At 42.3% G+C, this 16,988-nt stretch overlaps 2 protein-coding genes across 2 annotated transcripts; one reads left to right on the forward strand and one right to left on the reverse strand.

The window, feature by feature from the left end:
- Positions 1-5,035: 5,035 nt before the first annotated feature.
- On the forward strand, positions 5,036-6,447 carry LOC139464447 (ankyrin repeat and SOCS box protein 3-like). The gene has a single exon (XM_071245977.1). It carries the CDS (start codon positions 5,104-5,106, stop codon positions 6,400-6,402), a length of 1,299 nt encoding a protein of 432 aa, XP_071102078.1. The 5' UTR covers positions 5,036-5,103; the 3' UTR covers positions 6,403-6,447.
- Positions 6,448-11,512: 5,065 nt separating this feature from the next.
- Positions 11,513-12,025, reverse strand: LOC139464650 (ficolin-1-A-like). The gene has a single exon (XM_071246173.1). The coding sequence runs from the start codon at positions 12,023-12,025 to the stop codon at positions 11,513-11,515; it is 513 nt and encodes a 170-aa protein (XP_071102274.1).
- Between the last annotated feature and the right edge of the window lie 4,963 nt (positions 12,026-16,988).

Here is a 16,988-nt window from a genome sequence, read left to right on the forward strand (position 1 = left end):
TTGCTTCCTTGACCACACAAGGAATCACATCCATAAAGCGTGTTTGTGTTTCTATACAATATTTGTTTCTTGCATGTTCTGTTCCGTACCATAGGCTTGCTTCCTTGACCACACAAGGAATCACATCCATAAAGCGTGTTTGTGTTTCTATACAATATTTGTCTCTTGCATGTTCTGTTCCGTACCATTTGTCTCTTGCATGTTCTGTTCCGTACCATAGGCTTGCTTCCTTGACCACACAAGGAATCACATCCATAAAGCGTGTTTGTGTTTCTATACAATATTTGTTTCTTGCATGTTCTGTTCTGTACCATAGGCTTGCTTCCTTGACGACACAAGGAATCACATCCATAAAGCGTGTTTGTGTTTCTAAACAATATTTGTTTCTTGCATGTTCTGTTCCGTACCATAGGCTTGCTTCCTTGACCACACAAGGAATCACATCCATAAAGCGTGTTTGTGTTTCCATACAATATTTGTTTCTTGCATGTTCTGTTCCGTACCATAGGCTTGCTTCCTTGACAACACAAGGTATCACATCCATAAAGCGTGTTTGTGTTTCTATACAATATGTGTTTCTTACATGTGACTACACAAGGAAGATGTGTAAATGTGTAAAGATTAATGAAAACATCATCTGTACCGTGATTTATTTATTATACTTTCAAAGTGTCTTTGCTGCAGTAACACTCATGAAGGCGGCATATGTACAGAGAGAGAGAGTGAGTGAGTGAGTATGGTTTTATGCCGCTTTTAGCAATATTCCAGCAATATCACGGAGGGGACACCAGAAATGGGCTTCACACATTGTACCCATGTCGGGAATCGAACCCGGGTCTTCTGCGTGACGAGCGAACACTTTCACCACTAGGCTACCCGACCGCCCCTGCACAACGAGAACCAATAGCGATTGACCATTAACCACCAGGATTCTAACCTGATTTAAGTACAGAGAACCGCCACGCGTTGACGACTTTATAGATTCTCAAACGTCCCAATAAGGGCCATGAATACACAAACGTGACCAACCACGAGATCAGGTACCTAATGGGTGCAAATCGCATTTTGACTTTTCATTATATTTTAAAACTACATCATCTTCGGAACACAAATATGCAATTCACAAGCTTCAATTCATATTTATTACAGAGATACATGACATCACAAAGATCGATTATCACTTAAGTAAGTGGAAGTCGAACGTCTTCGTGACGTCACAGCACAACTGTATCCTTGCACCCATGAGGTCCCTTTTGGGTCGCAAATTAGTTTGCACAGAAATCCGTGGATGTACGTTGTTTATTTGCGAATTATTCGCGAATTATTCGCAGATTAATCACAACTTTTCTCTGCGGATTATTCGCAATTTTACTGTAGCATACGTAAACAAACCTTTGCGTTGTAGTGTAAGCTCGTGCGTGATATATCCAGTGTATCATATCTCTGTTATTCTATTTCGACATTTATCATTATATAATGGAAATATTATAGACCTGATGAGATCAGCGTATAGATAATGAACTCTTCTTGAAACCAGTCACCTGCAGAAGGTACTGGAGAGTGAATGAGGGAGTGAATGGTGTTTAACGCCGCAGTCAACAACAAACCACCCATTCACTGAGGCCCTGGAAATATTCAAGTGAGTGAGTGAGTATGGTTTTACGCCGCTTTTTAGCAATATTCCAGCACGGCGGTAGATACTAGAAATGGGCTTTAACACATTGTGCCCATGTGGGGAATCGAACCCTTCAGCGTGACGAGAGAACGCTTTAACCACTAGGCTACCCCACCGCCCCTGGAAGTATTCGAGCCTAGAAGACAACGTTTCTGGTGCCTGGTTTTGCCGAGCGTGCCTTTGAGTACATTCGGTTTCTTGTACGTTCATTTTGGTAATGCATCGTTCCAGTTATTTCCCATTTATGGTTGGCTATAAGCATTCAGTAGAAAAAAATCAAGTTGACGATTTTGCATTTTTTATTATAAAATTCTTAAACATTTTAATTATAACTAAATTCGGTTACTGTTGACATTCAGCAAATTGAACACAGAAAACCTATAACTACTACAGCACAAACAGCCATGTTTCATATAAAACTCCTTCTAGCTCTTCTGTATGCCTCCTTCTAGCTCTTCTATATGCCTCCTTCTAGCTCTTTGATATGCCTCTTTCTAGCGCTTCAATATGCCTCCTTCTAGCTCTTCTATATGCATCCTTCTATCTCTTCTATATGCCTGCTTCTAGCTCTTCTAAATGCCTCCTTCTAGCTCTTCTAAATGCCTCCTCCTAGCTCTTCTTAATGCCTCCTTCTAGCTCTTCTAAATGCCTCCTTCTAGCTCTTCTAAATGCCTCCTCCTAGCTCTTCTTAATGCCTCCTTCTAGCTCTTCTATATGCATCCTTCTAGCTCTTCTAAATGCCTCCTCCTAGCTCTTCTAAATGCCTCCTTCTAGCTCTTCTATATGCATCCTTCTAGCTCTTCTAAATGCCTCCTCCTAGCTCTTCTTAATGCCTCCTTCTAGCTCTTCTATATGCATCCTTCTAGCTCTTCTATATGCCTCCTTCTAGCTCTTCTAAATGCCTCCTCCTAGCTCTTCTTAATGCCTCCTTCTAGCTCTTCTATATGCCTCCTTCTAGCTCTTCTATATGCCTCCTTCTAGCTCTTCTATATGCCTCCTTCTAACTCTTCTATATGCCTCCTTCTAGCTCTTCTATATGCCTCCTTCTAGCTCTTCTAAATGCCTCCTTCTAGCTCTTCTTTATGCCTCCTTCTAGCTCTTCTAAATGCCTCCTTCTAGCGCTTCACAATATGCCTCTGTCCAGCTCTTCTATATGCCTCCTTCTAGCTCTTCTATATGCCTGCTTCTAACTCTTCTATATGCCTCCTTCTAGCTCTTCTAAATGCCTCCTTCTAGCTCTTCTAAATGCCTCCTTCTAGCTCTTCTAAATGCCTCCTTCTAGCGCTTCACAATATGCCTCTGTCCAGCTCTTTTATATGCCTCCTTCTAACTCTTCTATATGCCTCCTTCTAGCTCTTCTATATGCCTCCTTCTAGCTCTTCTAAATGCCTCCTTCTAGCTCTTCTTTATGCCTCCTTCTAGCTCTTCTAAATGCCTCCTTCTAGCGCTTCACAATATGCCTCTGTCCAGCTCTTCTAAATGCCTCCTTCTAGCTCTTCTATATGCCTGCTTCTAACTCTTCTATATTCCCCCTTCTAGCTCTTCTATATGCCTCCTTCTAGCTCTTCTATATGCATCCTTCTGGCTCTTCTATATGCCTGCTTCTAGCTCTTCTATATGCCTCTTTCTAGCTCTTCTAAATGCCTCCTTCTAGCTCTTCTATATGCCTGCTTCTAGCTCTTCTATATTCCTCCTTCTAGCTCTTCTATATGCCTGCTTCTAGCTCTTCTATATGCCTCTTTCTAGCTCTTCTATATGCCTCCTTCTAGCTCTTCTATATGCCTGCTTCTAGCTCTTCTATATGCCTCTTTCTAGCTCTTCTAAATGCCTCCTTCTAGCTCTTCTAAATGCCTCCTTCTAGCTCTTCTATATGCCTGCTTCTAGCTCTTCTATATGCCTCTTTCTAGCTCTTCTAAATGCCTCCTTCTAGCTGTTCTAAATGCCTCCTTCTAGCTCTTCTATATGCCTCCTTCTAGCTCTTCTAAATGCCTCCTTCTAGCTCTTCTGAATGCCTCCTTCTAGCTCTTCTGTATGCCTCCTTCTAACTCTTCTGTATGCCTCCTTCTAGCTCTTCTATATGCCTCCTTCTAGCTCTTCTATATCCCTCCTTCTAGCTCTTCTAAATGCCTCCTTCTAGCTCTTCCAAATACCTCCTTCTAGCTCTTCTGTATGCCTCCTTCTAGCTCTTGTAAATGCCTCTCAAAGAAGTTCTTATAAGGCAGCTAGAACTCCCCAGGTACCAGACAATTAAATTCGAGCTCACAGTGGTCCTTTTGCCAGGTGAAATGGCGCTTTGTTGGTTATTTTTATCAATGATTTCATACTGCTACTGCTACTGCTACTACTACTACTACTACTGGGGCGGCCGGGTAGCCTTGTGGTTAAAGCGTTCGCTCGTCACGCAGAAGACCCGGGTTCGATTCCCGACATGGGTACAATGTGTGAAGCCCATTTCTAGTGTCCCCCGCCGTGATATTGCTGGAATTGTGTTAAAAGCGGCGTACAACCATACTCACTCACTCACTCACTCACCCACTACTACTGCTGCTGCTCCTGCTACTACTACTATAATTTCTGCTACTACTACTGTTACTTGTCCTACTGCTACTACTGCTGCTGCTACAACTACTACCACTACAACTTCTACTACTGTGAACGTGCGTCTGTGCTCTGTATATTGTAATTAATTTATTGTAATTAATTAATATTTATTTGTTAAACACCATCTTGTAATTGGAGAACGCATCTCTCAATTAATCCTGTAATCAAACTCATCATACAATGAAACTCCTTGCTACAATTTTTTTTTAAACAACTCTCTTATAATCCTCTATAAATATTACCTATCTCGAAATTCATGATTTAAGATTGTCACAACTAATAATAAAATATGTATCCCTCAATCTCAAAACTTTCTGTATCGATTTTATTCCGTTATTCGTAAATGAAGACTATGAGAGTATCTAAGGCTTCTTTTTATTATATTTAATAACTATAATATAACAACTGTTTTTATCTCTAATATATGTTCATTTCAGAAACTATATGTAAGTCTAAATAATGTTCTCATTTATATGAGTTAATCGTCTTTCGCGTGTGTTTAATTCTGGAGCACGTGTGTATAGGAAACAAATCCAGCGACATTTCGTTATTTATCCTTTAGTATGAAAAATAAAGGCTATTTATAGACCAATTGAATAACACACGCGAAATTTCAAAGCGCGCGCAAAAGAGGCCAAAGCGAGAACAAAGGACACTCGCGTTGTCACTACGTTCTATAAATAGCTCAAATCACACTAAGCGATAAAAGCCCACCTGGTAGTCTGGGCTTGTCCGCCTCAGATTTATCCCGGAAGTCGATATGTTGTGATGACTCACGTGTGTTGCACACGCGGAACAGACAACAACAAGACTAAGAATTGATCAGTATGTTCACAGAAGGCACTTTAACAACAGACGTAACACAGCTAACAGACAAAGATTACCAACATGTAGCCAAACTGAACGCGCTGATCCGACAAGGCGATCTGTGCGCGGTGAAGCGGTATGTTGAGGCAAAACACATGTACCCGCCGGCTTACTATCGCCAGTTTTGTTATTCTTCCGTGAAGCGCCAGGACTATTTCCCCGTCGGGGTCGCAGCTCAGTGTGGAGATGCAGAAATGGTGAATTGTTTGATCTATTTGGGGTTCAGTTTAGACGAAACGAACTATGAGACAGAATTATGCAATTTCGTCTTCCCGATTCATATAGCGTGTTTGGAGGGACATGTCGGTGTTGTCAAATGCCTTGTTGAACAGTATGCCGTGGATGGTGTTGATTGGAAGGCAACTGGAATTTCTCCTATAGCATACGCTGTTAATAAGGGGAGATTGGACATCATTAAGTACTTCATAAACCATGGGATGTCTGTTGATATTACTATTGGGAAACAAGAATCGTCTCTGTTGTCTATGGTGGTTGACAAAAAACAGCGTGACATTGTTCAGTACTTGGTGACTCAAAATGTGGATGTTAATTCGTGTGACAAAAACGGTACCACCCCGCTACACATTGCTGCAAGTCACGGATGTCTAGAAATAGCGCGAGATCTCATAGACGCTGGAGCAGACGTGAACTCGACAGACGAGAGAGAACAGACACCTTTTTTCGTGGCAGTATATCACCGAAACACTGACATGACCAAACTTCTGCAATCTCGTGGAGCTGATCCCGAAAGCCCCGATATAAGGGAATGGACGCCATTACACCAGGCCGTGAGACACGGTTTCTACGACGTCGTTCGCTTGCTCATTGTCGACCTCAACGTGGACATGTTGCCGATGAATAGTGTCTACCACACCGCGTTTATTCTGGCTCTCTACGCAAAGAATGTAAACATAACGGACCTGTTCATCAACGCAGGGTACGACCCGACGTTTGAGCTGGAGATGTATGACGAAGACGACGCCGACAGTGGCGATGGTTACGACTACGACCGCTTGTACGATCTGCCACTAAGAGCCCCGGAGGCAGCGTGGCAACTCAAGATGGAGCAGCTAAAGGCCTTCGTTTGTACGCCGCGGAGTTTGAAGGAACTCGCTTGCTTTGAAGTACGGGACTGCTTGGGACAGCGCGTCCAGACTGGTGTAGACCTACTTCCATTGCCTCTGAAACTTAAGAACTTTGTCAAACTCCGACATGTGCCTTGTTATCACTGCAAGACTGGTAAAAGAAAGAAATGGTAGTGTGAGGGGTGTATCTTTTGAATATTGTCCACAACGCATCCAATAAATGTCAAATGTCCATTCTCAAGCCCTGTTTCTGTCTCTATTGATATTGGAGTTGGTATATCAGGGACTCCCTTGATTGAGGAGGATGGGGTAGCCTAGTGGTTACAGCAATCGCCGGCGACACCGTGAAGATCCGGGCTAGAATAGGTCTTCAGCAACCCATGTTTGCCATGAAAGGCGATTAACACGATCGGATTGTCAGCTTACTGGCTTGGTTGATGCATGTCATCGTAACCCAATGGCGTAGTTCGATGCTCATGATGTCAGTCACTAGACCGTCTGGTCCAGACCCTGTTATATACAGACCGCCGTCATATAGCTGGAATAGTGCTGAATGCAGCGTTAAACAACAAACAAACAAAAGTTTAGAGGCTCGATTCGATGTGAAGCAGAGACTTGATGTCCCCCTTCCACGATATTCCTGAAATATTGCAGAGAGGAAACGAAACAAACCTCCTTGTTTATCTTTCTCCGCGTGGCGCTTCCAGGGATGATTGGTTCCACAGTTCCCACTGATTGACCACGAACCGAGCAATTGGGTGGTTAGTTGTGTGTCAAATCAAACTCATGTTTATATACAGTACGTCATTTTGTTTATTAAACATATCAGTGCACATATTTCACATATTTGCACAATATGCACGTCACTTTTCAGTGACTATTGGCATCTGATTGACTGATTGTGAACCCTGACCTTTACTGGACTACTTTAGCTACATTCATTTGTTCACATTTCCCTTCCACCGCCTCCGTGGTCTAGTGGTAGAGCGTCCGCCCGGAGAGCGGAAGGTCTTGGGTTCGATCCCCGGCCGCGTCATACCAAAAGACGTTAAAAGATGGTACTTGTTGTTACCCTGTCTACTGTGTCTGATTGGGGTATTCATGTTAAACTTAAACTGCGGCATGGTACATGTATCTCAGTGGGCTAGCACTATAAATTGGCATTAGTCCGGACTAGTACAAGCAGCCACACACACACGTACATGCACGTCGCTATATAAGTGCAATAATCTTGGACGCGACGTTAAACCCAATTTCACCTCACCTAACATTTCCCTTCTCGTCACGATATGGCTGAAATATTGCCGATGTGAAGTTAAATATTAACTCACTCAACCACTCACTCATATTTCCATCACAAAGCATCGTTTTGGTTTACGCTTGAAGCAAACTGAAGTGATTTTAAATTGAAGTTTTATTATCAAATGCTGAAGTATTTCAGCATTAAACCTTCAATTTGTTTATTTATGGCACACTGAGAGGCCTCAGGTGCCTAGTTCAACATAAGTACAAGGTATGCGTATTCTTCTAGCAATGCATAATGTTTGTGCAATGCAATATTTTGTAATATAAGATAACTACGCGAAAAATCGCAAAGAAGAATAAAGAACGAAGGTTGTTTTTTTAACGATAAAACATTGTTCTATCGTGACGTCATTTGTGGAGTTTCGAACATGCCCTAACGTATTTTAGACGGCGTTATTTTTTAGGGTGTGTGTCTTGTGAGTTCCCAAATAGATGTAGCTGGGCAACGCAGATAAACGCGATGGCCGAATGATCGCATCCAAAGGCCTGAGAGATACGACAGTAGGTATTGGCAGAAAAGGTACAGGTAATCGACGTGAGGATTGTGAGAATATGTGGGAAATACCCTCCTGTGCATACAGTGGACTTGTCCGACCCCGTTGAGGTCGGATTCCATTGAGGGAGTCATCATTATTAAAATACGGGTAAATAATCTTAAAGCGTGTACATTTTATTGACAACCTTAATGAGGCTGTACATAATGTTGATATCTCATATAAGAAATGCACGAAATGTGGTCGTACAATATTATCGTACAATAAAACAATGCAGGGGGAATAAACCACTCGGTGCTGCTGCCCCCCCCCCCCCCCCCCCCCCCCCCCCCACCCCCCCACCCCCCATGGAGAGCGTTTGTCCGGAGAACGGAAGGTTGGGGGTTCCATCCTCGCCTGCGTGATACCAAGATATTGTTTCTTATGCCACGTTCTTTCCTAAGTATAGTTAAGGAAGTAAGGGCGTAACAAGGTCACAGACTGACCATATGGGATCGAACATACGTCTTTGTGTATGTTTTGTTTGGGTTTTTTTTGCTTGCTTTTTAACGCCCCACTTAGCAATATTCCAGCTGTATGACGGCGGTCTGCAAAATAATCGAGTCTGAACCAGACAATCCAGTGTTTGACATCATGAGCATCGATCCACGCAATTGGGATACGATGACATGCAGCAACCAAGTCAGCGAGCCTGACCACCCGATCCCGTTAGTCGCCTTTTACGGCAAGCGTAGTCACCTTTTACGGCAAGCATGGGTTGCTGAAGACCTATTTTACCCCGGATCTTCACTGGTAGGCGTCGACCAAGAGTGTGATGCCATGGCTACAATCCACGAATGTGACTTTGAACGCCTTCAGAACCCACCTTATTCCCTTCGTCTGGCTCCGTCGGAACCCCTTTCGTCTTCAACATTGGCATCAAAGCAACTATGGATAACCTTTTGGAATGCGCAAAGGACTACGAAACTGGGCTGATATCCCTCCAACATCGTCAGCAAAAGTGTATCAATGTGGAATTGAATTATGTTGAAAAATAAACCATTTCAATCTCTGTATATGAAGTCTTTATATGTAAGGCTCAATCAACATATTTTTGAACGCTTATGTTTATTTACAGACAAAAATATTTTGCACAAATTTGTACATTAATATTACACACGTACATAAGTACATACACACATTCATATCAACATTGCACAAATCAGGCATATCATTGTCATGGCTTTTAACCCCTCCAACACCCACCTTATTCTCCTCATCTGGCACCGTCACACAGCTGTTCCCAGACATAAAGACAGGTCGAGCTGGAAGCCGTTAGGACTCGAACGGTGACGTCATAACAGCTGTGGAGAACCTTTGGACAGCGAAGAGAATCCCTTCTACGAAACTGGGATAAAACCCCTCGTGGGCAAACGTGTATCAATGTGGTACGGAATTGTGATAAAACAACATCAATTTAATGACTTTCAAGACTGCCTATGACTCCGGACACACCAATCATCGCCCGTTTGTCCCCTTCACAACTAAACCACATCATATCCATACTTATTTTCTGTAAAAACAACGAAAAGTACAATTTATAATTGCGGAAACTATACTACCCACAAGCTATTAAGAAGGACTACCTATTCGTCCCTATTACTGTAGCTTCTCTGTAGTGGATTGTTTTGTAAAACATTATTGACTCGGTATTTTGCATCAACAGAACCGACGCCCCTCCTCCCGTTTCTATAGCAGTAAGGGTCATATCTTAAATTATAACGCCATTAGCGACATAGATCTGTGCATCCATCAATAATTCAGCCAAAGATAAATACACGCGTGTTACAACATCTTTGATTTGTATTTGTGTTGACTAGAAATCTTTCATAAACGTCTTGTTTTCCAATTGTATTGACTATGCCAGTGTGGCAAGGTCGGGTGAAGGGTTGTATGTGTCTATTAGTCTTGTCCATTAGCATCGAGGGTGTTGTTATTTTTATGGTACTCGTATTTGAATGTTTTGAAAAAAACCTATTCTATCATCCCCACAACCATTGATTTTTCTCTGAGTAGCTCGCAAACATACAAGCATTCATCTCCCACAAGGAGGTCGTACAACGACGAGAACCTAAGGGCGTGCACTCAACTTAACAGTACTTATGGGAAATATTTAAAGTGTTTATTTTTTATCGATGCTTTCACTGTGAAAATCAAAATTGACCGTTCGAAGATTCAAGTCGTGTTCTTTCTTGGTCAGTATCACGGAATTGCACATCTACGTGGATCTGTAAGTGGATTCCGGGTTAGAAGTTATCCACAGCAACATGCTAGAGTTTACTTGATGGATTTGGTGCAGTCAGACTTTGTAACGTGGTTGATTGTTTGTCATCGTACCCGGATGGACGATCACTGCTCACAATATCAATCACTGGTTTTTCTGGCCAAGACTCAATTCGTCACAGGCCGCCGTTATATAACTGGAAAATTGTTGAGCGCGGCTTCAAACAAGTGACGGAATGTTTTCGGTCACCACTTCAAAACCTACTATGACTTTCTGTAAAAGGTGGAGTCGGATATCGGACAGTCATATATTTGTTTTAGGATTTTCAGCTTATCCAGCTAACAATTATTCTATTTTAGTGTCAAAAATCTTTTTCCGGAATAAATTATTTTTTTGTCAAAAATGTTCATGGCTCCCCCAAATGTTCAAATTGTAAGATGTCATCACTACAATCTGTGAGAAAGGATGTTAGAGATCAAAAGAACATATAAGTTATTTGTTTAGACCTGATTACAATGCATCTGACTACAGGGACGGGTGTGGGTTGACATTGACAGAATTGAATGTAAACAACAAAAGTTAAGGGCAACACGAAATATTTGAACAAAATAAAAAACGAACTAGTAAAGTGTTCGATCGCATCACATATCGAATGAGTGAGTGAATATTACTTATCAGTATCATCAATATTGCAGCTATTCGCGACCAATTATCGAAAGAAATATCACGTTAGATAACAAAAGCTTTTTATGCCTAACCTAGACACCGTAAAGATCCCGCAGCCCAAACTGAACGCATGTGTCTTATGAGGGCTATACCACATTACGTGCGTTCTTGTGTGAAGCAAATATTCTGCAAAACGCAGTAAATAGTACTCAAAAGAAGTTAAGGATCTCCCGATTCTTTCATATTACTATTGTTAATATGTCATGTCCTTAAGTTCTTTTGAGTAATATATTTAACGGTCGGTCCTTAAACATGTAACAAATGTTATATTTGGGATAACACTTTCTTAGAACAGTGCAGATTCCAGTACTTTTTTTCTTTTCTTTTTTTTTTGGGGGGGGGGACTACCACAATGAGGCACCTAATCGCCAGCACATAAAGTCATCGATCTAACCCACTCAGCCACCAAGGCTGACTAAGAAGTCATTTGACCACTTTCTAAATGGCATTGTGTGTTCAGTCCTTAAACAGTCCATTTAATATTTGTCCACCGACGTCAAGGCCATGTTGTAGACAACTGAAACATAAGTGTGGTCACTTCAATCTCAGATCCAACATTCACCCATGTAGCTGGGTTGGCGATACCTCCGGTTTGCATCGGCATATGGAGGTTCACTTCCGGGCAGCTGGATCCATACCACCAGGCGGCGCCACCGCGGACACATTCATCAGGGTCAGGGCGATCCAGAGTTGAAAAGTTGAAGCCATTGACATCATTGCCACTGCCATATGCAAATCCATCATCTGCGGGATAACTATGGGGAACGTAGACGTTATAGTTGAACTTGTAGCCTTGACCTTCACTGTCAAGGCTGAAGTCCGAGTACAAGGCGTGTCCCCCAAAACCATGATGCGATGTGATGTACATATCTAGCATGTAGGTATTCTGCTGGGTTAGCTGGTGGATGTGCTCCAGGCCCAGCCAATATGAACACTCCACGTCTCCTATAAAGTGTTTCAATTCCGCCCACGTGACGTTGAAGTCGACGTCAGGACAAGAGCCTCCCATCCGTTTCTCGATGTAAGTGAAGCCGCCCCAGGCCAGGTAGCAGGATACTGTGAAGGGGGATGGGGAGGTCAGGGGTTGGATGACAAGAGGAGTGATGTCATCGGCAACTCGCTCTCCCATCAAGAAGGCCTCGGAACAATCTGAAACAGGACATGACATGGTCACGTATGTTTAACGCATAATCTGGAAAGGGAACATTCACGTTATCACGTTATGTGAAACGTTTAACGAATTTCTATTTTGTCATTGGATATTCAATTAAATAAACAAAAGCTAGAAAACCCTTTCTACATTCATACACCCCAGATGAATTCTGCGGTAAAAATTAACAAACTTTTGCGGTAAAATTACAAAACTATCTGCTGTTAAATTGCACAATTCTGCGATAAAAACAATACCAGTTTGTCCTTCAACATTTATACAAGCTTATTTTTTTCTCTAATCTCATGCCTTCAGACATTTCAAGAAATAAAATCCTGCAAAAAAAAATATGCATACCAGTGTCACTGATTTTTATTTATGGTTCGATTGAAGCTTACTATGTTTTGTTTGTTTGTTGTTTAACGCCGCACTCAGCAGCTATATGACTGCGGTCTGTAAATAATGGAGTCTGGACCAGACAATCCAGTGATTGACATCATAAACATCGATCCACGCAATTGGGATCGATGACACGCAGCAACCAAATTGCATGTTGAATGTTTGGGCATCATTCGACTGCTCAATTCGATGATAATAGCTTGGAAATAATGCGAATTAATAATCTGCGATTCTGCGTTCCATTTTCTGATTTTTTTCCGCGATCTCAGAATCGCAGAATTCGCCTGGAACTGTTCATAACACATAAACGACTGTACGATTCTGATTATATCATGACTATATCATGATCCTGTGTTTATGAATCATTAATAATTATCAAATAGTGGTGATACCCAGGTGTTCTCGCAGAGGTGACCTTGCCTTTGCATGTGTTTGTGACGGGTATTACAGGTAGGGCAGGATACGCTCACCGTTTCGAGTACACCTGGTCTCATCACTATTAAATAGTGATTCAAAAACACATGCTCATGATAAAGCCGCAATCGCACGATGAACACAGGCAGACATTTCTTATTTTACGCTATAATCTGCCACCACAGTAAGTGAGTGAGTGAGTGAGTGTGGTTAAACGCCGCTTTGAACAGTATTCCAGTTATATCACGGCGTATTAGATTAATGTGGGAGGATGGACGCAACTCTGCCAGTAAATGCACACGGAACCTTAGACGACTAAGCCACCCGTGCCACCATTTGCCATTTTGAGGGCCTAAAGATAAACCATGGTCAATAGTATGAGCACCAATCCCCGCAATCAATTAATATTTATCTCAATCGAAGGTAACTCTTGTTCTTAGGACCGTCTCAGTGGTGTTATGATTGGAGCCTCTGCCTGGAGCGCGGAATGTCCGTGGTTCGGTCCCCGAATGCGTCAACCAAAAGACGTTAAAGAATGGTACTTGTTACTTTGTCTTGCGCTCGGCGCTCACAAGGACAGGTCGGCTCGGGGTCAGGATACTGTGGCTGAGAGGGGTATCCATGTTAAACTCGTCATGGTATCTGAGTGGGCTAGCACTATAAATCCGGAATAAGGACTCAAGTCAACTTGTGGTTCTGAGGCCATCTCTGACGTGGAATATGTCCGGTAGACAATGGGAAATGCACAGTAAAGTATTCAGTAAAACTGTTGTAAAACGTGTCGAAATAATTCTGTAACCTACCGTAATATCTCCTCTCACAAAACTGTCCCGTAAACCCAAACACACAGATACAGGTAGCATTGCTCTCAACGTACGTTCCGCCATTCTGACATGGGTTCGCTTCGGGAACCTGCCAAAAATCAAGGAAATCATGGTAAAATAAATCACCAAAACCTGTTTAGCTACAAGCGCACGGCTTTTTAGAAAAAAAAGCGATGAGGACTGCACTAAAAAAGAAAGTAAATAAATATGCAACATGACAAACATTAGAGAAACAATTTGTATTTGTAAGCCAAAGATTAGTAAATTGTTATTTTGATGAAAACAGCTAGTTATTCAAGTTACATGTTTGTATGCGTTAAAATAAATAGTATGATTAAAATGGGGTGTTGAGCCCTTGCAAACATCAGCACGCCCCATCCGGATCCGCGTATATTCAAGAACTCTATGTTTAACTGGACCGCCTTCGTGGTCTAATGGCAGAGCGTCCGCCAGTAGAGCGGAAGGTCCGGGGTTTCGATCCCCGGCCGCGTCATACCAAAAGACGTTAAATGATGGTACTTGTTGTTACCCTGTCTGGCGCTCGACATTAATGGGCTAAAACAAGGACTGATCGGCTCGGAGTCAGTATACTGTGTCTGAGTGGGGTATTCATGTTCAACTGCGGCATGGTATCTCAGTAGGCTAGCACTATAAATCGGCATCAGTCCGGACTAGTACAAGCAGCCACACACATACACAGCTACACACATACACGTGCATGCACATCGCTATATAAGTGCAATAATCTTGGACGCGACGTTAAACCCTATTTCACCTCACCACCTATCTTTAACTGTGATAACATTGTGTGAGCCGCGTCTGTGTGATGCACGTGTGATGTGCTTCCTGCCTATCGCACCGGTAACCCACTTTTGATTCACTCTTTAATGAGTCGGATTATGATATATATTTCCCTAGACAGGGATACAAAAATTGAATTCATATAGGACCAACGCGAACATATCCATCAATCACCTGAACATTACTTGCCAATGTTAATGGGCTAATTATGAGCAAACATAAAAGTTCATAAAAGTATAATTTATAACGAAAAGCTACAATGTCAAAACGCACATATGTTCAATATTTAGAATAACATAAATCCCCAATATTCCCGTCCATAAACGCATTAACTATTAGTCTTGGTGTTGGTAAATATGACATTTTGTATTCCACATACGTTCTTCCATGTCTAAATTAGTCAGCAATGAATTTCGGTGCGGACTTCGCGGTTTCCAATCCTGATGGCGACAAACATATTTCATGAAACTGTTCTATCAAAGTAAATGACAAGGGAAACGAGACCGTCATTGTTGAATAACAGTAACTAATTAACAGTTCAGTAAGTACATCCATGGTCAAAGACAAAAGCGCAAGTTTTAAGTATAATCAAATAAGCTTCATAACTTTACTTCGTATCATTCAATACGGCTGTATAATCTGAAAAATGTAAATAAGTTTCATGACTTCATTTTTTACCTTTTCCCTATAGGAACATCCGGGTTCGGCCTGAAGGTTACCACATGACTGACCGGAAGCTGCTCCCAATAATTCACATTGTAACTTGGGATGACCATTAACCCGACACATGTTTGCTCCACGGCACCATGTGTGGGTTGCGCATCCTTTCAAACAGTCTATCTGCGATGCTGCAGTCGTCGTAACATTTACGTCAGTCACAAACTTGTAGTCCCTGCTGCAGCTGGCCAAGGATCGAAAAAACACATGGTCCGACAAAACCGAATGGAAAAAAGCTAATACCAAAATTCCAACCCTCTCTCCTGTCATGTTGACGAGCAAATGCGGTTCGCGAAGACGGCTACCAATGGACGGTATTAATAACTTCCAAGAACTAAATGATGAATCAATACTGATGACTCTTGGTTGTAACAATGCTTCGATTAGAAAGAGTCCATGAATTCAGGGACATTACGATGTAAGTATCATGAGTGTGTCTGCCCTGTTTTAAGTTATCTTTAACATCGAATAGCGATAGTATCGGACACACATCCACAGTAACAAATCACTTGAAGAACTCGTCTTGCTGCAACAAAGGTCGCTATGACGGGTGAATAGTTTATGCTGTGTTGTGTGCTGTAAACATTAAAAGCAAACAATACGTATGTTGATCGAGCGTACCTTTAGCGTCTGAATTATTTTCTTGACGATTCATGCACTCATACACTGTCCAACAAAAGAGTGAGTAGGTGAGTTATTGCTTTACGTCACATCGGCAATATTTCAGCCATATCGTGACGGGTTCAACAAAAGAAACGCACCGGTAGATTGTAGCATACTTATGGTACCTTATAAAGTCGATATATTTAATTCCATATCATAGATACAAATAAGAGATTCTGGAGCTCGATAGTCACATGTTGTTATACAAAGGCATTGAAAACTGTTCATTGTCATGTCACACAAGGCCACAAGGTTGCGCTGAACTCAGTGTCTCGTGTGACCGCCCCGGGCGGGAATCATGCCTCTGCATCTCCTCGGCACTGACTGCGTGTACGAGTTATGCGCTATTCTGATTGTAACGCGTTGGCCATTTGTTGGAGTTTCTGCGGCGTGTTCTGACGTTGACGTACACGTCGATCGAGTTGATTACAGAAGCGTTCGATTGGGTTGAGATCTGAAGATCTGGACGGCCAGGGCAAGACGTTGATGTTGGAATTATGAAGGTAGTGTACCGTGACCCGAACTGTGTGCGGTGGAGCGTTGTCTTGTTTAAACAGCTCCCTCGGACGGTCAAGAAGGTGAGGTTGAAGAATTTGATTCATCTAGCGAGTTGCTGTCAAATTTCCCTTACCAAGTCAGATATCGTGGTGTAGGACACACACACACACACACACACACACACACACACACACACACACACACACACACACACACACACACACACACACACACACACACACACACACACACACACACACACACACACACACCGTGACACTACCGCCACGGAAATTGTCGAATTCACGTACACAATGCGACAACGATAAACACGTTGTCTTCCTATACCGCCGGTAAAGAAGAAATCGTGATTCATCGCTAAACCGCACTCGTCTCCAGTTTCTCAAATGCCAAGGCTGTAAGGTATGGCACCAACGCAAGCGTCGCTGTCGGTGGATCTGTTATAACGGGTCTTCTGGGTCGGATTTCAGCCTCGCGAAGATGGT

This window comes from Haliotis cracherodii, unplaced genomic scaffold, assembly GCF_022045235.1.
Source record: "Haliotis cracherodii isolate W230 unplaced genomic scaffold, xgHalCrac1.p SCAF_17, whole genome shotgun sequence".
In the NCBI taxonomy this organism is placed as follows: Eukaryota; Metazoa; Mollusca; class Gastropoda; order Lepetellida; family Haliotidae; genus Haliotis; species Haliotis cracherodii.